At 45.3% G+C, this 25,369-nt stretch overlaps 1 protein-coding gene and 1 long non-coding RNA gene across 2 annotated transcripts; both read right to left on the reverse strand.

The window, feature by feature from the left end:
* Positions 1 to 4,719: 4,719 nt before the first annotated feature.
* LOC127914003 (uncharacterized) lies at positions 4,720 to 7,854 on the reverse strand. The gene is made up of 2 exons (XR_008087590.1): positions 7,797 to 7,854; positions 4,720 to 7,377 (listed from the first exon to the last, which is right to left on the reverse strand). It is a non-coding gene; the product is annotated as an uncharacterized LOC127914003 (long non-coding RNA).
* LOC118363520 (zinc-binding protein A33-like) lies at positions 7,852 to 13,824 on the reverse strand. Its single transcript, XM_052488402.1, has 6 exons — positions 13,057 to 13,824; positions 12,218 to 12,313; positions 11,169 to 11,402; positions 10,854 to 10,876; positions 9,716 to 9,831; positions 7,852 to 9,488 (listed from the first exon to the last, which is right to left on the reverse strand). Exons 1-6 carry the CDS (start codon positions 13,567 to 13,569, stop codon positions 8,923 to 8,925), a joined length of 1,548 nt encoding a protein of 515 aa, XP_052344362.1. The 5' UTR covers positions 13,570 to 13,824; the 3' UTR covers positions 7,852 to 8,922.
* Positions 13,825 to 25,369: the final 11,545 nt, after the last annotated feature.

Genomic DNA, 25,369 nt, shown 5'->3' on the forward strand with positions numbered 1-25,369 from the left:
TCACTTCCTCCATCCTCGCTCTGTCCTTTTTCTTGCCTCCATCCCTCTCTATTGTGACCCTCTGTGTCTCGCCCTGACAATAATCCTCTGCGTTTACTCTCTCTCCCCCTTTTTTTCTGTCGCTCAATCTGTCCCCAATCCTCTGTCCCGTCATATTCCAGGCCTTTGTTGGAACGCAAATTGGATTCTGGGTGAGGTGTTCAGGTCAGCCTTTCATTTGCTAAGGGAGGAGGAGGAGGAGGAGGAGGAGGGAAGGGGGGGCTGCGTACAGATTCAAAGAATGATTTGCTGCATAGGAGATAAAAACATGACGTGGCATCCCCATCAAAAACGAACATGCATGAATAAATGCATCATGTAGGCATGACTAAACACACACACACACACACACACACACACACACACACACACACACACACACACACACACACACACACACACACACACACACACACACACACACACACACACACACACACACACACACACACACACACATCCTGGCTACTGAGGGTATAGTGTTTCAGCACGCACACACACACACACACACAGCTTGCCTCCGTTTCATTTTTTAGACACTGCAGTGTAACTATAAGCTCGTCCTTACACGGACATGTCTGACGGCTCCACAGATACGTAATTCCGCTAAAAGCATCTATAAATAACACTACCTCTCTGCTCTTCCTCTCCAACTCTTCTTCCCACTCCAATTCCAGTGGGGGGCTGGTGGGAGGAGCTACAGGAGGACGGGCTCATTGTAAAGGCTGAAATTTGAAGGTACGGATCGGAGTCAAACATGTGGTTTCCATATGTTTGAAGTGTTTGATACCATTCCGTGTATTCTATTCCAACCATTACAACGAGCACGTCCTCCTTTAGCTCCTCCCACCAGCTTCCATTGGCTTAGGCCTCGTAGAGCGATTGTGAAGGCGCACAAATGAAGTAGTTCATGGATAAATGGTGAGCATCACTCTATCAATCAGTTTCAGTTCACTAAACAAGGACTATAAAATACAACCTAGCCTTGTTCGAATTCCTACATCTAAGTGTAGGCACAGTTGAAGTTAGAAGTTTACATGCACTTAGGTTGGAGTCATTAAAACGTGTTTTTCAACATCTACTTTGTGCATGACACAAGTAATTCTTCCAACAACTGTTTACAGACAGATTATTTCACTTATAATTCACTGTATCACAATTCCAGTGGGTCAGAAGTTTACATACACCAAGTTGACTGTGCCTTTAAACAGCTTGGAAAATTACAGAAAATTGTGTCATGGCTTTAGAAGCTTCTGATAGGCTAATTGACATAATTTGAGTCAATTGGAGGTGTACCTGTGGATGTATTTCAAGGCCTACCTTCAAACTCAGTGCCTCTTTGCTTGACATCATGGGAAAATCAAAAGAAATCAGCCATGATCTCAGACAAAATATTGTAGACCTCCTTGGGAACAATTTCCAAATGCCTGAAGGTACCACATTCATCTGTACAAACAATAGTATGCAAGTATAAACACCATGGGACCACGCAGCCGTCATACCGCTCTGGAGATGAACGTACTTTGGTGCGATAAGTGCAAATCAATCCCAGAACAACAGCAAAGGACCTTGTGAAGATGCTGGAGGAAACCGGTACAAGAGTATCTGTATTCACAGTAAAACGAGTCCTATACCGACATAACCTGAAAGGCCGCTCAGCAAGGAAGAAGCCACTGCTCTAAAACCACGATAAAAAAGCCAGACTATAGTTTGCAACTGCACATGGGGACAAAGATTGTACTTTCTGGAGAAATGTCCTCTGGTCTGATGAAACAAAAATAGAACTGTTTGGCCATAATGGCCATCGTTATGTTTGGAGGAAAAAGGGGGAGGCTTGCAAGCCGAAGAACACCATCCCAACCGTGAAGCATGGGGGTGGCAGCATCATGTTGTGGGGGTGCTTTGCTGCAGGAGGGACTGGTGCACTTCACAAAATAGATTGCATCATGAGGAGAAAAATTATGTGGATATATTTAAGCAACATCTCAAGACATCAGTCAGGAAGTTAAAGCTTGGTCGCAAATGGGTCTTCGAAATAGACAATGACCCCAAGCATACTTCCAAAGTTGTGGCAAAAGGACAACAAAGTCAAGGTATTGGAGTGGCCATCACAAAGCCGTAACCACAATCCTATTCAACATTTCTGGGCAGAACTGAAAAAGCGTGTGCGAGCAAGGAGGCCTACAAACCTGACTCAGTTACACCAGCTCTGTCAGGAGGAATGGACCAAAATTCACCCAATTTATTGTGGGAAGCTTGTGGAAGGCTACCCGAAACATTTGACCCAAGTTAAACTATTTAAAGGCAATGCTACCAAATACTAATTGAGTGTATGTAAACTTATGACCCACTGGGAGTGTGATGAAAGAAATAAAAACTGACATAAATCATTCTCTCTACTATTATTCTGACATTTCACATTCTTAAAATAAAGTGTTGATCCTAACATTGTGTGGTGATCCGAATTTTTACTAGGATTAAATGTCAGGAATTGACAAAAACTGAGTTTAAATGTATTTGGCTCATGTAATGTCTTTATGTTAGTTGTGTCTGCATGCTTAATCACGCATGGGACATTTCCTAACAGATTATAAAGTATTCTATTTTATTGGCCCTACTGCTTTCTTGACCTCTGACCCCTCCATTCACCCCTCCTTTCTTAGCCATTATTAACCCCTTTCCGGCTGTAAGAGAAGTTGATAGTATGCAAGCCGAAGGCTAAGCGTATGTTGCCAAACATTTTGCCAGTTCCTAATGAGGTTTCCATTAATCACTTTAAGCCTATCTTTCTCCCTCGTGCAGTCATTCATTATTGATGGGGAGAGCACAAACTCAGACTGGGGGAGAAAATAGATCAATTATGGTAAGGGGGGCTCTGAATGACATTTATTAAACAATGGAAATGTCTCTGAAATGATACCCAAGGTTGTTTATTCTTCTAATCATAAAACAAAGTCCTCTCATTGATCCCAGAGATCTACCTGACAAGATCTCATTTTACAGAGAATGAGAGATGGAGGGAAGAAAGGAGAGAGGGAGGTGAGGGATGGATGGATAAACAGTCATGCAAAACAGAAGGCTCGTGTTACTGCATGTAGATTAGCCTCGGAGTGATATCTCATTACAGATACTATAGACAGAGGAACTAGGTGAACCTTAATAATTCATTTGTTTGTTAATTAAAGAAGGGATAGACAAGGAACTCACGATGGGCCCGATTCAGACTTCAGATAAGTAAACTTAACATGGACTTAAGTCAATAAAAATAGTTTAGTGCCCCTTCTGAGGATACAATAGTCCCTTTTCCAGTACACAACACACTGACGTCACGCACATAAACTAAAAAAAAGTCCCTTTTTCAAGACCCTGTCTCTCAAAGATCATTCGTAAAAATCGAAATAACTTCACAGATCTTCGTTGTAAAGTGTTTAAACACTGTTTCCCGTGCTTGTTCAATGAACCATAAACAATTCATGAACATGCACATGTGGAACGGTCGTTAAGACACTAACTGCATACAGACGGTAGGTAATTAAGGTCACAGTTATGAAAACTTAGAGGCCTTTCTACGGACTCTGAAAAACACCAAAAGAAAGATGCCCAGGGTCCCTGCTCATCTGTGTGAACGTGCCTTAGGCATGCTGCAAGGAGGCATGAGGACTGCAGATGTGACCAGGGCAATAAATTGCAATGTCTGTACTGTGAGATGCCTAAGACCGTGCTACAGGGAGACAGGACGGACAGCTGATCGTCCTCGCAGTGGCAGACTAAGTGTAACAACACCTGCACAGGATCGGTACATCCGAACATCACACCTGCGGGACAGGTACAGGATGGCAACAACAACTGCCCGAGTTACACCAGGAACGCACAATCCCTCCATCAGTGTTCAGACTGTCTGCAATAGGCTGAGAGAGGCTGAACTGAGGGCTTGTAGGCCTGTTGTAAGGCAGGTCCTCACCAGACATCACCGGAAATAATGTTTCCTATGGGCACAAACCCACCGTCACTGGACCAGACAGGACTGGTAAAAAGTGCTCTTCACTGACAAGTCGCGTTTTTGTCTCACCAGGGGTGATGGTCGGATTTGCGTTTATCGTCGAAGAATGAGATTTACACCGAGGCCTCTACTCTGGAGCGGGATCAATTTGGAGGTGGAGGGTCCGTCATGGTCTGGGACGGTGTGTCACAGGATCATTGGACTGAGCTTGTTGTCATTGCAGGCAATCTCAACACTGTGCGTTACAGGGAAGACATCCTCCTCCCTCATGTGGTACCCTTCCTGCAGGCTCATCCTGACATGACCCTCCAGCATGACAATGCCACCAGCCATACTGCTCGTTCTGTGTGTGATATCCTGCAAGACAGGAATGTCAGTGTTCTGCCATGGCCAGCGAAGAGCCCAGATCTCAATCCCATTGAGCACGTCTGGGACCTGTTGGATCGGAGGGTGAGGGCGAGGGCCATTCCCCCCAGAAATGTCCGGGAACTTGCAGGTGTCTTAGTGTTAGAGAGGGGATAACATCTCACAGCAAGAACTGGCAAATCTGGTGCAGTCCATGAGGAGGAAATGCACTGCAGTATTTAATGCAGCTGGTGGCCACCAGATACTGACTGTTACTTTTGATTTTGAACCCCCTTTGTTCAGGGACATATTATTCAATTTCAGTTAGTCACGTGTCTGTGGAACTTGTTCAGTTTATGTCTCAGTTGTTGAATCTTGTTATGTTCATACAAATATTTACACATGTTAAGTTTGCTGAAAATGAACACAGTTGACAGTGAGAGGACGTTTATTTTTTTTGCTGAGTTTATGTGTGCGACTCTTTGCGGCAGAAAGAAAGTCATCGCCATCTGCGCCCATTCAACATAGTCTAGATTGATGTTTATATTACTTCTAAATAAAATAACTTTTTAGGGTTCTCATATGCTTACATTGATGTTTTGATTTTTGCTTAAACCGTCGCTAAGATTATATTCGGTTGTGATTTTTGCAAAATAACTATTGTGGATGCAACAGTTGTTAGCTAGAATGCTAACGCTAATTGATATAGGCTGTAGCAAAAGCTAGAATGCTAACGCTAATTGATATAGGCTGTAGCAAAAGCTAGAATGCTAACGCTAATTGATATAGGCTGTAGCAAAAGATAGAATGCTAACGCTCATTGATATCTGCTGTAGCAAAAGCTAGAATGCTAACGCTCATTGATATCGGGTGTAGCAAAAGCTAGAATGCTAACGCTAATTGATATCGGCTGTAGCAAAAGCTAGAATGCTAACGCTAATTGATATAGGCTGTAGCAAAAGCTTGCCAAAGAGCCATTTTGCTGGTTGAAGTTTAAGTGTTTTTTAAAGTATAATGCAGTTGATTTACAATGACACAAACATTAAGCATGACATTCAAACGAGCCATAAAATCGAATTATAATCCATAAGAACTCCAGCTTGTTCTGCCACCAACTTGCGCACATTAACCCTTGTGCAGCAATGTTTGAAAATAGTAATAGACTTGTAATACCACATGTGTAAATTATGTAATACACAAGCGTATACATATCCAGCACCAAATATTGAAAGTATTTAACAGATTTCTTATTTTTTCATATCGTACTGCGGTATAGGCTGGTAGCTCCTCTGGTAATCAAGTTTAAAGTGTCAGAGATAGAAGGCTGAAACGATGTCTGGGTTATAATCCTAACACATAACACACACTTCCCGCTAATACACACCACACTCACTTGTTCCTGCTCACACACACAGCACACACAGCACACACAGAAACATACATGATCAGGTGGTGCTCTCTCAGTAACTCAGCCCCACCTTGACCCTCTGCTCTCATCTGAACCCCTATCTGACCTGTTAGTTCTACAAAAAAAATAATTGATCAGGGATTATGGATTTTAATCAATGATATTCTTAAATGCAACTCTTAATCTTTTAAAGCTCATTCTCCTTTGTGGTCACCAGCGTGAGAATGAAGTGTAGGGTGGACATTGTTTGAACGCCCTCCAGTGGTCTGAAGGAGAACAACAGTCTTAATTAATGCACCAGAGTCAAGTTCCATCAGCAGCCAGACAGTTCAATATCTGCATGTTCACAAACAGCAATTAGTGCGATCGATCTGTAGAACCACTACACTGTGGAGGTAATGCAACACATTTTTATTATAGATGACACAAGATGACGCCGACAGACACAGTCACCCTGTTACTCGCTCCTAGCCAGCGTCGTCAGTCATCACTAGCCAGCCTCCGGCCCAGGGCCCTGCCATGAACCTAAGACACTGTTATTAGCTGGCTACCATCAGGTATTCTACCCTGCACCTTAGAGACGGCTGCTCTATGTACAAAGAGTCATTAATAATAATAATAATAATATATGCCATTTAGCTGACGCTTTTATCCAAAGCGACTTACAGTCATGTGTGCATACATTCTACGTATGGGTGGTCCCGGGAATCGAACCCACTACCCTGGCGTTACAAGCGCCATGCTCTACCAACTGAGCCACAGAAGGACCTCATTGAACATTGGTCACTTTAATAATATTTACAAACTGTTGAACCCACTTTACATGTATGCTGAACAAAAATATAAATGCAACATGCAACAATTTCAAAAATGTTGCTGAGTTACAGTTCATATAAGGAAATCAGTCAATTAAAATACATTCATTAGGTCCTAATCTATGGATTTCACATGACTGGGCAGGGGAGCAGCCATGGGTGGGCCTGGTGTGTCTATACACACCATTATACTGTATATAATGGTGTGTATAGACTGTATGGACAGGATATGAATAGAAAAGGTGTGTACAGAAGTAGTTATATAGGATGAGCCATGACTAGAATACACTATATACATATAAAGTGGGTAAAACAGTATGTAAAGATTATTAAAGGGACCAGTGTTGAATGACTCTATGTACATAGGGCAGCAGTCTCCAAGGTGCAGGGTGGAGTACCGGGTGGTAGCTGGCAAGAACAGTGACTAAGGCTAATGGTGACTGTTTAACAGTCTGATGGCCTGGAGATAAAAGCTGTTTACCAGTCTCTCGGTCCCAGCTTTAATCCACCTGTACGGTCCCCACCTTCTAGATGGCAGTGGGGTGAACAGGCTGTGGCTCAGGTGGCGGAGGTCCTCGATGATCTTCTTGGCCTTCTTGGTGACACCTGGTGCTGTAGATGTCCCGGAGGGCAGGCAGTGTGAACCCTGGTGATGTGCTGGGTTGTCTGCATCACCCTCTAGAGAGCCCTGCGGTTGCGGGCAGTACAGTACTATGCATCTGTAGAAGTTCTTGAGGGTCTTTGGGGCCAAGCTGAATTTCTTCAGCCTCCTGAGGATGATATTATATTGTTATTGTATTGCTACACTCTTAGAAAATAAGTGTAGTAAAAGGGTTTTTCAAGTGTCCCTATAGGAGAACCCATTTTGGTTCCATGTAGAACGCTCTGTGGGACGATTTGTTTTCTTGAGTGTATGGTCAGGGGGCCGCAACATAATTACAAATCATTTGTAGACTGCAAATTGACCGTAAGAAGCCCAAACAGAATTGGACTAAAACACAATCATTTCAAACCTTGCTTACATGTGTATACTGTCACATATATCTCCCCATTATGTGTGGGAATACTTTGGAAGAGATTTCCAGAATTAAAATCACTTGGAGCGGATTTGCCGGCGTTTTTACAGTCTTAAAAAATGTAAAAGTAATATTGTAAGAGAACAATGGGGGACGGAGGTGTTGTTGCCTACCTTCAGCACCTGGGGGTCGGCCCGTCAGGAAGTCAAGGATCCAATTGCACGGGGGGGGACCCAGGTTCCTGAGCTTAGTAATGAGCTTGGAGGGCATTATGATGTTGAAGCCTGAGCTGTAGTCGATGAACACACTTCTTACATAGGTATTTCTCTCGTCCAGGGCTGTATGCAGTATAATGGCGATTGCGTCGTCCTTCGACCTGTTGGGGCTGTATGCGAATTGTAGTGGGTCTAGGGTGCCGGGTAAGGTGATATGATCCTTACCTAGCCTCTCAAAGCATTTCACAATGACAGAAGTGAGTGCTCCGGGGCGACAGTCATTTCATTAGTTCAGTTACCTTCGCTTTCTTGGGTACAGGAACAAGGGTGGACATCTTGAAGAGAGTAGAGACAAGAGACTGGGATATGGAGAGATGTAAATATGTCCGTTAACACTCCAGCCAGTGCTCTGAGGACGCGGCTTGGGATGCCGTCTGGGCCGCCAACCTGGGCCGCCAACGCTTAAATGTCTTACGCACATCGGCCACGGAGAACGAGAGCACACGGTCCCCGTGAGTGTCAAGGGCCTGCGTCGGTGGCTCGATGTTGTTGTCCTGGAAGCGGGCGAAGGTTTTCCAGTCTGCGTGATCAAAACAATCTAGAAGCATAGATTCTGATTGGTCACACCAACAGACCTTGCCATGGGGTGCTTCCTGCTTCCTGGAGGAGCAGAATGGTGGCGTGATCTGATTTGCCCGTGTATATACTCCGCTATTCAAATGTAAAATACACTGTATAACACTGTATCTTACTATATACACACTTTAGATAAATATAGTAGGAAATTGTCATTTCAGTCTTTGGCCATGTCCATTTGTAAGGGAAAGAATGTCATGTTTAAGGTGCTTTTCAATTCGCTTTTCCATGTGGCTTCCTTCAGAGTCCTCTGGCATGTGCTCTCTTTAAACACAAAACACCCACATATTCCATGGAAGCATATTTACAGGAAATGTTCATAAACGACAAAACCGTGAGTGTTAGTGAATAGGATGATGACATTGCAGTTTCTCTCACAGGTTCTCTACATTGTTCCACTTTCTTGTCTTTGGTTCTCAGTGTTCTCTGACAGTTCTTACCGGGTCTCTCATACCTCCGGGTCGGGGCTAATAATGATAAGAGGCTCACGGTTTCTCCCTTTGATGATTGGCCAGGGGTTGAAGTAGGGGAACACTGGCTCTGTGAACGTGGCGTCGGAGAAGGTGAACAGGTGACTCATATCCCCTGCGTCGTAAAACGCCACCACACCCCTCCCGTAGTCAAGGTACACCCCTACCCTCCTGGGGGGTCGAGGGGGGTGCAACAGGCTCTCCTCGTGGTTGGTGCAGGCCTCGTACTCGCTCCCTCCCCGCCCCTCTCTTAACACCAGGGTCCAGAAGCCGTCGTCGGGACACAGGCTAATCTCATCCTTCCTGTTGACCGAGGCGGCCGCCACCCCCAGCCCCCAGGCCGTCTTGGTGCCCACCTCAACCACCCAGTAGTGTTGCCCTGAGGCGAGGGCTTGGCTTCCCAGGACAATGTTGTAGCGCGTGAAGCGCTCAGGGTTGTTGGGCAGGTTGGGATGGATGTCCCCAACACTGACCTGGGTGCAGCACGTGGACACCCACAGCCTGGGGTAGGCGGTGTCTGGGTTTAGAGTCACCGCTGTCACACCTGGGAAGAGACAGAGGATTTGGAATACGATAGAAAGGACAGGCTGTACGCGGTCAACATATTGGTGTGGTTGGATACTGTCGTGTGACAGTCAGGTTTGATAGAATGCAATCAGATGGATTCTGTGGTGGAATGTTGTCAGATATGTGAGCGCTGTCATCTAATGGAGTCTAGTGTGGACTATATGTGGTCAGGTGCGGTCTATCTACATTTTGCTGTGGTTATACCTGGCTGAAGGACAGCGCTCATCCTCCTCCAGGTGCGGTACTGCAGTGGTCCCAGGAACTCCCCCTCCGGCAGATCCACACACACCTCCGGGGGTCGCTCAAACATAATCTCCGCTCTGAGAGAGAGAGACGGATGAAGAGAGAGAGAGAGTTTTTTTTCTCCAGAGTTCCCAGTGGTTCTGAACACGGCCTTACTCTCAGCGGAGGGAGGGAGAGAGCAGCAGAGGGTCCGCCTCTCTCTCTCCTTCCTTTCCTCCAGTGAGACTGACCAGAACAGGGGACACCGTCATCCACCTGATGGTGAAACTCGAGTCGCTCCGCATCTGCCTCATGCACAAATCCATGCTGTTCCTAACATCAGAGAACGTGAAATATTCCTCGATGTTAAAATAGACAAGACGAGCTGCTACTAATAATACCAATTCAGGGCTATCAATAGGCCTTCACTTGGCTACTCACTCATTGCAGCTGCAGCGCAAGTGGAAGTGTGGAAAAGTGTTGTTTTATGTTTCGTCATAGCGTTGAATAAAACCAGTGACAGGGCTGAATAATTGATTTGACATGAACTCACTCATAAAAACAGCAGCTCTTTGCTGTATTCTTTTGACAGTCTCTCCCTGGTCATGGTTTTAAAAGTTATTGAGTCTTATGTAGGCTAGTATCAAACTTTGCTGTGGCCGGGGTCATGGACATTCAGTAGGTCATGGAAGTTCTGCGAGCTATCCGATTGGCCAACGCAGTAGCCGTATTCAATTTAGCAAAAATCTCCCGGTCTGGCAGGTAGGCCAAGTTTGTATTTTCAGACCAATGAAATGGTTCAAAATGGGAAGACTTTGCCTACCCGGTGCGCAGGGCTCCTGAATCAAGTGGAACTACCGCCAACAGCGCAACACGAATAGGAAAAAAAAGGAGCGCAAGCCTTTATTGTTGGCTTTTCTACAGAAATGTTTGGTGATCGACTAGGAATGCCTTGAGGATCGTCCGGTTGGCGACCACTGCCTTACAGTATGAATAAATAATGTTGAAAAAGTGCGAGGAACATTGGGTTACTGTTTTTTTTATCATGTGAAGTCATGTGGATATGACACAGATCTATGAACTGTAGCATCAGATAAGAACCATGGATTCTTTCACTTACCCTCCGATAAAATCCTTGATTCCCTGAAAGAAAGAATGACAGCGATGAGGCCCTGCTGAGACATCCACACACTCTTCTCCTCAAAAACCCTCGACTATATTCTGGATTTGACTTGAACCCTTTCTGTTTTCGTTTTCACTCTCCCTCTATTTCTTTACCCCCCCCCCCCCTCCCCCCACCCTTAACCCCTCTCCCTTCCTCCTCTACAATCTATTTTCTCTCTTTGTTCCTATATCCATTACAGTCCCTTTCTCCTTCCCCCTCTCTCCACTCCTTTTCTTTCCCCTTCCTCCCTCCTCTCCTCTCTCATCTCACCCGGAGTTGTGCCGGGTTCTCATTCTCTCGGAGTTTGACGCGGAGCTGGTCGGCAGTTTGCTCTAACTGGCCGATTTGCTCTGTGGTGTGTTTGAGGACCTCCTCCAATTGGTTGAGCCTATTTTCCTTCTCCCGCCGCAGACTCTCCTTCACCCTCTCCTCCTCCTGGAGAAGGAACTCCCTCAGACGTCCAAACTCTGCACTCACCTGCTCCTCTATGTCCCCAGCTCGCTCCTGCCGTAGGGAAGGACAGAGAAAATGTTACAGACTGGGTTGGAATCCATCTTTGGAGACTGTGTTGGACCACTGAGCTTCAGTCAGGAGGTTAGCTCTGGGAGTTAACACGAGCTTGTTTCATTTTATTTCAACTTCAAAGGATACAACTAAGTCAATTAAGAGGAAATTCTGTCAAGAGGTGGCGACAGCAGTGATATAAAACAATGCAAACAAACAAAGACATCACGAAACACAATGAGACAGACACACGGCAACAGCACATTCAGTGATAACAGAGGCAGGAGATAAACACATATTGATTCAAATCCCGTGATTCAAATCACTTGATTCAAATCACTTGATTCAAATCTCATGATTCGAATCTCAGTTCTCAGAAACGGTCACTCGTCACATGAACACCTAACCACCTCTGCTGCATAGACACACACACACACACAAACACACACACACACACAGCAACACACAGTAACACACACAAACATTTGCCACATCGGTCACGTGGTAGCTAGATCGTTGACACACATCCTTGCTCATACCCACTTCCTGTTCCCCACAGAGAGACAGAGGGAAGTGAAAGAACAAGTGATTGGAGGACAGAAAGTGTTTCAGTGTGTGACAGACAGACACACAGGGCATGCCTCCTTAATGGGGTCCCGATGTCTGTGCTGTGCTCATCTTCAACGCAGGCCTCCACCGACATCGTACACATTCGGTATCTACCTCACACACACACACACACACACACACACACACACACACACACACACACACACACACACACAGTCAGTCAGTCAGTCAGTCAGTAAGTATACCTTGATGAGCATGATCTTGTTGTTGGTCTGGACCTGACAGAGAGAAGCCTGTTCAGTCTGGATCATTACTCTCTCCAGGGCTATGGACAGCTTGTCCTGCAGAAGAGAAAGAAGAAAAACAGGTCACACACACACACACACACACACACACACACACACACACACACACACACACACACACAACTTGAAGTTATGCGAGTTGAACTGGTAAACAGTGTTTTCCGTTATACGGAGATTCATTGAATTAGGCCTAACTCTCTTGTCAATTTAAGATGTACTGTTTTGGATCCTTTGTAGTCTGGCAACAAGCTCAATGTGACTCATATGACCAGAGGCCTTTCCAACTAACTGGCTTCATTTCAACATGTTACCCAAATGACCCCCCGAAAAAAAAAAAAAAAAGTTACAATGTAGATGGATAAGATTTGTGAAAACAGTGTGGTGACTGAGGTATGTCACCAAATATCCAAAGCAAATATAAAAGGTTAAATATGTCTGGGAACTAAGCCTTGACACCAGCACGCCGAATTCCTCTCGAGCTCCAAGTATAGGCTACATCAACACTGACTTGTGTCTGCTTATGTCTCGCGCTCTAGCATGTTAAAGACTCAATTATCTTGGGTCCACATTTATCTTACAAGACTTAAAATATATGACTGAATAGTAACTTTGTGAACTTGGCTCAGTTTGAGATTTGTGGACAGATTCTGCCACAATTTATTCATTCCAATGCGTCAGGTCCCCGTGTCATGATGTACGAACCCGGCTAACTCATATGTATTCCAAACACCTACACAGGTAGATACATAAATATTAAAATAGAGTTCTATAAGTGTTACCTTGTAGTTCTCGAACGCCTCGTTGATGGGGATGACATTGTGCGTCTTGTGGTCTCGGGACATCCCGCACACCAGGCAGATCGCGAGCTGATCATCCTCACAGAATAACTTCAATTTCTCCTCGTGCTCCTCGCACCGGTCTGACTCGAGGCGAGGAGAGAAATCGGTGAAACTGAACCCGGAGCTGGGCATAATGCCCCCCCGTTGCCGTTCTTCAGTATCCTCCTGTGAGCTCTCCTGGTCTCCGGGTTTCCCATCCATGGCTCGAGCTCTCCTCACGCTGTCCACGACGTTACACAGAAGCGAGTTGGGGCGCAGCTTCGGAGCGCATGTCTTTCGGCACTTCGGGCAGGTCGGGTGTTCATCGTACTTGGCCTCCCAGCACTGCGTAATGCACACGCGACAGAAGTGGTGTCCGCACTCGAGGATCACCGGCTCACGGAAGAGCTCGAGGCACACTGGACAGGTGAGCTCGCTATGTAGCTCCTCAAGCGTGCTGGCGTCAGTAGCCATTCCGAGCCGTCTGCATACTGAAAGGATAGAGGGGTTGCGCTCAGAAAGTAGCTGACTGCAGCAGGGGAAAAGTTCACTCTTCCGTATGTGAGAGGGCGACAAGGGCGCGGTCTGTCTGAGACAGTAGACTCCCCTGTTTTCACGGAAGAGGGTGAAGAAGTGCAAATCAAATCAACGTTTATTGGTCGTGTACACCGTTTTGCGCGTGCAGCGAAATGCTTGTTTCGAGATCCAACAATGCAGAAACATCTATCAATACAATAACAACACACACATAATCCAAAATAAAGGAAGATATATCAGAATGAGCAATGTCAGAGTCCGGAATATAAATACATTTATACTCAGTTTATGAGGTACACCCCCCTGTAGCCACGAAGGGATGCACCTGGTCAACAACAATGCTCATAGACGCTGTGGCATTCCCCACACCATGACACCACTGCCACCAGCCTGTACCGTTAACACCGGGCAGGATGGGGCCATGGACTGCCTCCAGCATGACGCAACACAAACTGGGATTTGTCGGACCAGGCTATGTTTTCCCCTCCTCAGTTGTCCAGTGTTGGTGATTGCCTGCCCACTGGAGCCACTTCTTGTTTTTAGCTGATAGGAGTGGACCATTGCGGTCTTCTGCTGGAATAGGCCATCCGTAACAAAGACTGGCGAGTTCCCGAGTGACTGAGGTCATGGATGATCTTCTTGGCCTTCCTGTGACCTGGTATGTCGATGTCCAGGAGGGCAGGCATTGTGTCCCCGATAATGTGTTGTGTTGACCGCACCACCCTCTGGAGAGCCCTGCAGTTGTGGACGGTGCAGTTGCAGTACCAGGCGGTGATACAGCCCGACAGGATGCTCTCGATGCTGCATCTGTTGAAGTTTGTGAGGGTCTTCGGGGGCCAAGCCTAATTTCCTCAGCCTCCTGAGGTTAAAGAGGTGCTGCTGCAGCCTTCCTCGCCATGCTGTCAGTGTGAAGGGACCATTTCAGGTCCTCGGTGATGTGCACGCTGGGGAACTTGAAGCTTTTGACCCTCTTCACTGCGGCTCCGTCGATGTGGATGGGAGTCGGGGGCGTGCTCCCTCTGCTGTCACCAATAGTCCATGATCAGCACCTTTGTTTTGTTGACGTTGAAGAAGAGGTTATTTTCCTGGCACCTCTCCACGAGGTCTGTCACCTCCACCAGGTCTGTCACCCCCACCAGGTCTGTCACCCCCACCAGGTCTGTCACCTCCTTTCTGTAGGCGGTCTTGCCATTGCTGGTAATCAGGCCTACCACTTGGTCGGCAAACATGATGATTGAGTTGGAGACGTGCATGGCCACGCAGTCATGGGTGAACAGGGAAAACAGGAAGGGGAAGTCTAAGACCCAGTTGCACAGGGAGGGAGTTCAGACCCAGGGCTTAGTGATGAGATTGGAGGCCACTATGGTGTTGAATGCTGAGCTGTAGTCGATGAAAAGCATTATTACATAGTTATTCCTCTGGTCCAGGTGGGATAGGGCCGTGTGCGCGATTGCGTTGTCCTGGATCTGTTGGGGCAGTATGTACGAGCCTCACCTTTTCAAGGCAGTGTTCTGGAACATTGCATCTACATGTCCACAGAGCCCCGTGGGCAGAGGCGTAGAGAACCAGGTATTGCTCTGGCTCAGTTCCATTTAGGTTCCTGGCTCCTACTTTTGTGCACCCCCTGAAGCACTGTTTTATCTATGCATAGTCACTTTACCTCTACCTACATGTACATATTACCTCAACTAACCGGTGCCACTGCACTTTGACTCTACTGGTATATAGCCTCTCTACTGTTATTTTAGTGTTGCTTTTTAATCTTTTTTTTTTTTCTTCAATTTCCTTCTATTTTATTTAAATAGTTTAACACTTGTTTTTCTTAAAACTGAATTGTTGGTTAAGGGCTTGTAAGTAAGCATTTCACTGTAAGGTTTACACCTGTTGTATTCGGCACCTGTGACAAATAACATTTGATTTGGTTTGAAATCTAAAAGGACTGGATAGGTGAAATCTAATGTGTGTGCTTGAATTTGAATGAAGTTGTATATTTGGATGGGTGGCGCCATAGTGTTATAGGAGCTGCATAAATGTAGTGTAGGCCCAACTGTAATAATGTAAGTGTGTTCGAGGGGTCTGTGACAAGGCTTTAAACCAGGGTTTGAAACGTTCCAGAACATTGCCTTGAAAATGTGAGGCTCGAACATGAGCCAGCACTCTGATTAAAGGCTTTAAACTTAAAGGCCCAGTGCAGTCAATAACGTGATCTTCCCGTGTTTTATATACACTGAGTATACCAAACATTAGGAACACCTTCCTAATATTGAGCTGCACCCCCCCTTTTGCCATCAGAACATTCTCAATTCGTCAGGGCATGGACTCTGGAAGGTGTTGAAAGCCTTCCACAGGGATGCTGGCCCATGTTGCAGTGCTTCCCACCATTGTGTCAAGTTGGCTGGATGTCTGTTGGGTGGTGAACCATTCTTGATACACACAGGAAACTGTGGATTTTAACAAGTGACATCAATAAGGATCATGACTTTCACCTGGATTCCCCTGGACAGTCTATGTCATGGAAAGAGCAGGTGTTCTTCATGTTTTGTATACTCAGTGTATATTTTCACACTATGAGGTTGGAATAATACTGTGAAATTATTAAAATTATGATAATGCCCTTTTAGAGTAAAAGCACCCGAAATTTCAGCCTGTTTTGGTGGTAGTTGTAACCTACCTGGTGCCATCACCAGGTGGCAAATTAGTTAATAGACCTCCAAACCTCTCTGGCAATAACAGCTGTTTTTCAGTTTCCCCCTCCCCACTCAGACCACTCCCCGACAGTCCTAGCTGAATTCTTGCTTGAGAAATCGCTCTCAACTAAGAAGCAATTTTTGTTTCTTTTTGACCATTCTAATTGAAAACAATCACAGTAAGGTACTTCATTGTTACCCAGAAATGATTTGATATTGAGATAAAAACGGCTGCATTGGACCTTTAACCAATCAATCAGTTGGAAGTCAGCAGCTTCCATTCCACCAAGGGGGAACGGGAAATACCCATGGGTCTCCAAATTAAACCTGTTATCTGTCACATTTTGGGTTATCCTATGGTCAGCTTCTGGGCAGTGCTTGTCCCACAGTCAGTCCTCAGTGTCAGCTATGATATGACACCTTGAGTTTGAAAAAAATGACTTTTGGTTATTGAACTACAGTAGGTGAAATGGATGCGGTAATGGAATTATGGAAACGGAGTAACATCATTGGTCCCTGATCTGTACTACACTAGAAAGGCACAATTGTGGATACGAATATCATTCTGTTCATGGTGGTGTATCCTGAATAACTACAAAAAGGTAGAAATATGCAATAATCCTTATTTGCATATTTGGGTATTATTCTACACACTGGATATTATTTGAATGAGCTCCGCCCACAAACAAGACCACTTTGGTTGGTCCGGACCGGACCCAATCTGAACCAATCGCAGACGTCTATGTTTCACGAGTTTGGACATCACAGTAGAGTAAAGTTCAGTACAGTATAGTAGATATGTTCAGTACAGTATAGTACGATCCAGTACTGGGTGGTTTGAGCCCTGAATGTTGATTGACTGACAGTCGTGGTATACCACTTGTATGACAAAACGTTTATTTTTACTGTTCTAATTACGTTGGTAACCAGTTTAGAATAGCAACAAGGCACCTCGGGGGTTTGTGGTATATGGGCAACAAGGCACCTCGGGGGTTTGTGGTATATGGGCAACAAGGCACCTCGGGGGTTTGTGGTATATGGGCAACAAGGCACCTCGGGGGTTTGTGGTATATCGGCAACAAGGCACCTCGGGGGTTTGTGGTATATGAGCAACAAGGCACCTCGGGGGTTTGTGGTATATGGGCAACAAGGCACCTCGGGGGTTTGTGGTATATGGGCAACAAGGCACCTCGGGGGTTTGTGGTATATGGGCAACAAGGCACCTCGGGGGTTTGTGGTATATGGGCAATAAGGACTGTGTCCAGGAACTTTGCGTTGCATCGTGCCTAAGAACAGCCCTTAGCCATGATATATTGGCCATACAGTGCATTCGAAAGTATTCAGACCCCTTCCCCTTTTCGTTACGTTACAGGCTTATTCTAAACTGGATGAAATCAATTGTACTCATCAATCTACACGCAATTGCCCATAATGACAAAGCGAAAACAGGTTTTAAGAAAGGTTTGCAAATGTATTAAACATTAAAAACAGAAATACCTTCTTTACATAAGTATTCAGACCCTTTGCTATGAGACTCAGCATTTTGCTCAGGTGCATCCTGTTTCCATTGATCATCCTTGAGATGTTTCTACAACTTGATTGGAGTCCACCTGTGGTAAATTCAACTGATTGGACATGATTTGGAAAGGCACACATCTGACTATGCAAGGTCCCACAGTCGAAGGAATTGTCCGTAGAGCTCTGAGACAGGATTGTGTCGAGGCACAGATCTGGGGAAGGGTACCAAAACATTTCTGCAGCATTGAAGGTCCCGAAGAACACAGTGGCCTCCATCATTCTGAAATGGAATAAGTTTGGAACGACTAAGACTCTTCCAACAGCTGGCCGCATGGCCAAACTGAGCAATGAGGGGAGCAGGGCAATGACCACGAACCCGATGGTCACTCTGTCAGAGGTCCAGGCTTCGGGACAAGTCTCAATGTCCTTGAGTGGCCCAGCCAGAGTCCGGACTTGAACACGATCGACCATTTCTGGAGAGACCTGAAAATAGCTGTGTAGCAACGCTCCACATCCAACCTGACAGAGCTTGAGAGGATGTGCAGAGAAGAATGGGAGAAACTCCCCAAATACAGGTGTGCCAAGCTTGTAGCATCATACCCAAGAAGACTCAAGGCTGTAATCGCTTCCAAAGGTGCTTCAACAAAGTGCTGGGTAAAGTGTCTGAATACTTATGAAAATGTGATATTAAATGTGTTAATTAATTAATCTTCTCCTTTCCCCCTTCTGATGACCAGGTGGCGAATCACATCTCTGCATGTCTGGCAGACATATCAGTGTGGATGACGGATCACCACCTCAAGCTGAACCTCGGCAAGACGGAGCTGCTCTTCCACCCGTGGAAGGACTGCCCGTTCCATGATCTCGCCATCACGGTTGACAACTCCATTGTGTCCTCCTCCCAGAGCGCTAAGAACCTTGGCGTGATCCTGGACAACACCCTGTCGTTCTCAACTAACATCAAGGCGGTGGCCCGTTCCTGTAGGTTCATGCTCTACAACATCTGCAGAGTACGACCCTGCCTCACACAGGAAGCGGCGCAGGTCCTAATCCAGGCACTTGTCATCTCCCGTCTGGATTACTGCAACTCGCTGTTGGCTGGGCTCCCTGCCTGTGCCATGAAACCCCTACAACTCATCCAGAACGCTGCAGCCCGTCTGGTGTTCAACCTTCCCAAGTTCTCTCACGTCACCCTGCTCCTCCGCTCTCTCCACTGGCTTCCAGTTGAAGCTCGCATCCGCTACACCCACAAGACCATGGTGCTTGCCTACGGAGTTGTGAGGGGAACGGCACCTCAGTACCTCCAGGCTCTGATCAGGCCCTACACCCAAACAAGGGCACTGCGTTCATCCACCTCTGGCCTGCTCGCCTCCCTACCACTGAGGAAGTACAGTTCCCGCTCAGCCCAGTCAAAACTGTTCACTGCTCTGGCCCCCAATGGTGGAACAAACTCCCCACGACGCCAGGACAGCGGAGTCAATCACCACCTTCCGGAGACACCTGAAACCCCACCTCTTTAAGGAATACCTAGGATAGGATAAAGTAATCCTTCTCACCCCCCTTAAAATATTTAGATGCACTATTGTAAAGTGGCTGTTCCACTGGATGTCATAAGGTGAATGCACCAATTTGTAAGTCGCTCTGGATAAGAGCGTCTGCTAAATGACTTAAATGTAAATGTAAATGTGTTTTACAAGTTTTGTACATTTGCAAAAATGTCAATTATTAAAACCTGTTCATATCCACTCCAAGAATAGTATGTTTGGGAATTAACCTCTACACGATCAGTGTGTCCCCCGCAGTACGTTTGAGCTACAGCAGGCTAATGTGATTAGCATGGGGTTGTATGTAACAAGAACATTTCCCAGGACATAGACATATCTGATATTGTCAGAAAGCTTAAATTCTTGTTAATCATCAAATCAAATCAAATGTATTTATTTAGCCCTTCTTAGATCAGCTGATACCTCAAAGTGCTGTACAGAAACCCAGCCTAAAACCCCAAACAGCAAGCAATGCAGGTGTAGAAGCACGGTGGCTAGGAAAAACTCCCTAGAAAGGCCAAAACCTAGGAAGAAACCTAGAGAGGAACCAGGCTATGAGGGGTGGCCAGTCCTCTTTTGGCTGTGCCGGGTGGAGATTATAACAGAACATGGCCAAGATGTTAAAATGTTCATAAATGACCAGCATGGTCAAATAATAATAATCACAGTAGTTGTCGAGGGTGCAACAAGTCAGCACCTCAGAATTAAATGTCAGTTGGCTTTCCATAGCCGACCATTGAGAGTATCTCCACCTCTCCTGCTGTCTCTAGAAAACAGCAGGTCTGGGACAGGTAGCACATCCGGTGAACAGGTCAAAGATCCATAGCCGCAGGCAGAACAGTTGAAACTGGAGCAGCAGCACGGCCAGGTGGACTGGGGACAGCAAGGAGTCATCATGCCAGGTAATCCTGAGGCATGGTCATAAGGCTCAGGTCCTCCGAGAGAGAGAAAGAAATAGAGAAAGAGAGAATTAGAGAGAGCATACTTAATTTCACACAGGACAACGGATAACACAGGAGAAATACTCCAGATATAACAGACTGACCCTAGCACCCCGACATATAAACTACTGCAGCATAAATACTGGAGGCTGAGACAGAAGGGGTCAGAATACACTGTGGCCCCATCCGATGATACCCCCGGACAGGGCCAAACAGGCAGGATATAACCCCACCCACTTTGCCAAAGCACAGCCCCCACACCACTAGAGGGATATCTTCAACCACCAACTTACCATCCTGAGACAAGGCCGAGTATAGCCCACAAAGATCTCCGCCACGGCACAACCCAAGGGGGGGGCGCCAACCCAGACAGGAAGACCTAACTTCACTGTCCAATTTACATTAGTTATTACAGTGAAATAATAACATGCTATTGTTTGAGGAGAGTACACAGTTATGAACTTGAAAATGCATTAATAAACCAATTAGGCACATTTGAGCAGTCTTGATACAAAATATTGAACAGAAATGCAATCTAAATGTACGCATGGGCTGGAATAATACATTATGACCTTTCTCTTGCATTTCAAAGATAGTACAAAAAAAATACAAAAAAACACGTTTCTTTTTTTTATATTATCTTTTACCAGATCTAATGTGTTATATTCTCCTACATTATTTTAACATTTACACAAACCTCAAAGTGTTTCCTTTCAAATGGTATCAAGAATATGCATATCCTTGTTTCAGGTCCTGAGCTACAGGCAGTTCGATTTGGGTATGTCATTTTAGGCAAACATTGAAAGATTGAAACTTAAAACATGATTTTCAATTGTTTTGCACTGCATGGTTGAATGCAGCATTGCAGTATGGTGCACTCGAAATGTATTGTCGTTGAGTAGCCAGCCTCGGCTACTGCTCAAATGTTGCTGTAATAGGCCTATATGTTTTTCCTTTGCATGGTGCTTTTTTGCAGGTTTTGTTTTTTGGTTATTTATTGTCAAACTTTAAAAACCGAAGCCAGACTGCAATATTTTTAGTAGGCTAGTTAGGACCGTGGCATGTGTCTGTACACATTCCCTCTGCTGCTCGCTGTAAACCGGACACACGAAAGCTGTGCAATTGAAGTTGAATTTACATTCACATTTACATTTAAGTCATTTAGCAGACGCTCTTATTTACTGATGCAGGCGCAGTAGATGAATCAACAGGTAGACAAATTTATACTCGCTTGTGTGTCCTATTTGGCCCGCGTGCCTTGTATTTGACGCGTGTGCTAACCTATTAGCCGTGTTACAACTGACTTGTGATCATTGCGTTAGGGTTGCGTCAATTCGAATCTGGTATCAGAACAAGTTACAACACTGAGTCACTGATTGTACTCTATGTACTTTTATTAGCTAAGCAATAAATGGCAAATGCAACTTTCGTATATATGGGCTCACTGTAATACCACACAGGGCAGAACAGGGAACTGACAGGATGTACGTAAACAGCTGTTCTTATACTGTGATAGACATAGTTGGCCTATCACAGTAGGGGCTGAGCGTGGTTTAGACTTGCTCAGCCTATCGCAGGCGCTCAGGCTGGTCCCCGCCTCTTGGCGCTTCTTGGAGTCCTCCCTCTGTCGATGTATAGATTCTTACTGTTCTGGTATCACCCCCTAGTTATAACAGTTGCTCAGTTCCTGCTATTGTGTTGTTCAGTATTTTTCCATCTCAGTTAAACCTCGTGATGACCACCCCTCCCTATACCTGATTAACCACAACTTTGTAATACAGCAAGTCACACCATGTGCTCAATATTGTCACATACAAACACAAGGACAAAGCATCTGCTGGGCTGTTATCTACAGTATTGCAACATGCAGCAGTCTCAGCATGTTGCTCAGTTCTTGACAGACAGACAGACACACACACACACACACACACACACACACACACACACACACACACACACACACACACACACACACACACACACACACACACACACACACACACACACACACACACACACACACACACACACACACACACACACACACACACACACACACACAAACACAAACACAAACACACACACACACACACACACACACACACACACACACACACACACACACACACGCACACAACTGCTGTTCAAACAATTCAATCTTACGTGATATAGTAGTAGGTTGTAGAGCATAGACATAAATCCTCACAATTGCTATTGCTAGTTTGATTATATTGACATCCCCAGCCTCAGTTAAAAAATATTGAGTCATTGAAACTGAAACTGCATCCCTAAGGCCAGCTGTGATATCAGTGGCGATTTTAGCATGTAAATCTTGGTGGGGCAAAAAAGTGGGACGCATGCCAGCAAAGCCACTACACAACACTACATTAATTGCACTATAACGGTGACAAACGACGCCCACAAAATGTTAGGGCCTACATAAAGCTGTCCCAACAGCAGTCCCAAAACCTTACCTCTGCTACATCTGGCTATCAGCGGAGCCTTGTCTGGCAGCGAAACAGTTCATTCAGCCTCATTTACTACCTTTAAAAAAACATCTGATATGGCTGACTTGCTTAAACAAATGTGGTTTCTACTGACAATTGAGATGTACAAACTATGGCATGAGGGGACGACAAGCGTATAAGAGGCCATCCGTAAATTCGATTAAGACATGAATGAGCGAGCTAGGATGGACGCAGTCAATATAACTATATGTTCAGGCCTTTTGAAATGCACAGCGACATAATTCAGAACATGGCCATTCATACAGTGTTCTCCCTGTACACCAAGTCAGAACCGTGTAATAAATAAAGGGGGCATATCAGAAAACAATGAAAGTTCTTACAATATTCAATGATTACATTTCTCAAAAACAGGTTATAGGCTGCATGTGCAGCACTAAGTCAGAACAGTAGTGAAATTCAGAGGTGAAAATAGACCAAATTATTAGGGACAGGCACATGGGCTACTAACAGCTTACTACACAACATACACTTAGTATTACTTTCTGAGCTACAGTATACATATCTCCCTGGCATATTACATCATTTATGCTGCAGCTGTATACAATACTTTTTGGACTCACCTTGTGCTGTGCTCCCTTGAACAGGAAGGTGGCGCAGCTGTCCTTCGTGGGCAAATGTTGTCATCAAACTCTGGCATTCTGTGGATTTATGGTGGGGGGTTGAATCATTATGATGTCAGTGATTTTTGGGCACTTCTTATGTAACTCTATGGCAGCACCCAAGGGGATTGAATTGTCTAAGTCTACCCTTAGACTTGGCGGTGACGTGGTGTCCCTGTGAGTGACAGAACACTGAGCCAATCACAGCGCAACCCTCCGTATTTTCTGCTGGCTTGCCCCACCACCACAGAAAGCACTGAGCTAGGCTGAAACACCTGCATTTTGGAGATGCCTTACTCAAGGAAACAAAAAAGAGACCATGTTTGTATGCAGCTTTAACAACTCAATGATATATTATTTTTTACATTGTTTGCAAACTGATATGTGACATGTAAAAAAACTATTTTTAAAATCTCTTATAAAGTTGTTGTTTAAGCATAAACTGAATTTGATATTTTTGACTAATATTATGATTTCCTGTTTGTGTCATATCTGCAAAGTAGTTAAAACGCTGTCAATTCCACTTTAAACTCAAACCACTACCTCGTGATTTCCAGGAATAAAAAGACTGGATCATAATTGAAGCTTAGGCCTGTGTTTGTTCTTATTTTTCTAAATGATATTCTTATACCCAACAGCTCAGAGTAACTCCAGTGGTAGAATGTTATTACACTGTTAAAACAAGTTGAAATGTAAGTTGAACCATCTTTCTCTCTGTGTTGGTTTTAATCTCAGTGTTCCCTCTCTGCGTGTTAAAAGTTGGAGTTCTCCAGTACCAGTCCAGAGATGCATTGTTTCCCGCGACATGGCCCTGTGGACCAGAACGTGGTGGAGAGCCAGGTGGTGCTCCAGGGCTACACCAGCTCCTCCTATACTAACGGCCACCCCAACCCCAGCCTGCACCACTAAGGCCCAGAGGACCACCTTCACCCTCAGCAACGTGGTCCCTCAGCGGGCAGCCTCAAACTCTAGGCCCCTGGGCTCAGCTGGAGGTTGAGATTAGGACCCGGATGGGTGATTACTGCATGGGGCCGGCGTATGTGTTGACACTGCCATACCTCTCTGAGTGCTGGATGGCCAACCGGGTGGTCTGCCTACTGCTGCCCCTCAGAAAACTTTAGTCTCCCCGTCTGAGACTCTACTCTCCATCATATTCCGCTGTGGGTCAGAACAACCCTCAGAGTGGAGATTGGACCGGTGGACCACCAGTCAAAGGCATCTGTTCGGGGGTACGATGTGAGGCGGTTGGCCCTGGACACCGTAGGGGAATATTCTACAGCATCCACATCAGCCAGTTTCACACCCAATGTCAATGAGCAGGTATGTTAGTAAGATAATTATGGTCTGTCCATAGTCGGTGAAAAATAAAATGTTAGCGTTTCCTCCCCAGTTACAGTACACACACACACCTACTGCACACTAACCTGCTTAAATGGCTGCTAGAGAATATCATGTCTCGTGAAAATGGAGGACATGCATTGAATAATTACCCAAAGATTAAAGCAGATTGAAAAAAATGTTTTAAGTATTATAACCGCATGTATGAAAAAACAACAGAGCGTCTCAGCTGTGAACGGAATCTTCTCCAAATACAAATGACACCTTTGTTCTCATGCAGCTTCTGTGTCAAGGTCACTGATAAATGCAAATCACAGACGAGGTTACCGCGGGTTGATCTTTGCTCTGGTACAAGGACCTAGAGCAGCTGATGTGAACACACTTCCTTTATTCTGTAGTCCACCGCCAATTGTTGTGTGTGTGTGTGACTATATGACTACAGAAGTTTGTACTTCTGTAAGGAGAGATGGAGAGCATTAAGTTAGTCTGATTAATCAGGCTGTACACGTTATATACAGCCTGAAACTAATGCCTGCAAAATCGTGGAAATGTTCCTTACAAGCCAGAACGTCAAATTCGATC

Source organism: Oncorhynchus keta, chromosome 30, assembly GCF_023373465.1.
Source record: "Oncorhynchus keta strain PuntledgeMale-10-30-2019 chromosome 30, Oket_V2, whole genome shotgun sequence".
Taxonomy (NCBI): Eukaryota; Metazoa; Chordata; class Actinopteri; order Salmoniformes; family Salmonidae; genus Oncorhynchus; species Oncorhynchus keta.

Coding starts and splice junctions, on each gene's coding strand:
- LOC118363520 (XM_052488402.1), bottom strand. CDS start 13,569: ATGGCTACTGACGCCAGCACGCTTGAGGAGCTACATAGCGAGCTCACC. Junction 11,403..12,217: donor ACAAGATCATGCTCATCAAG/GTATACTTACTG, acceptor TCCCTACGGCAG/GAGCGAGCTGGGGACATAGA. Junction 10,877..11,168: donor AGAACCCGGCACAACTCCGG/GTGAGATGAGAG, acceptor TCTTTCTTTCAG/GGAATCAAGGATTTTATCGG.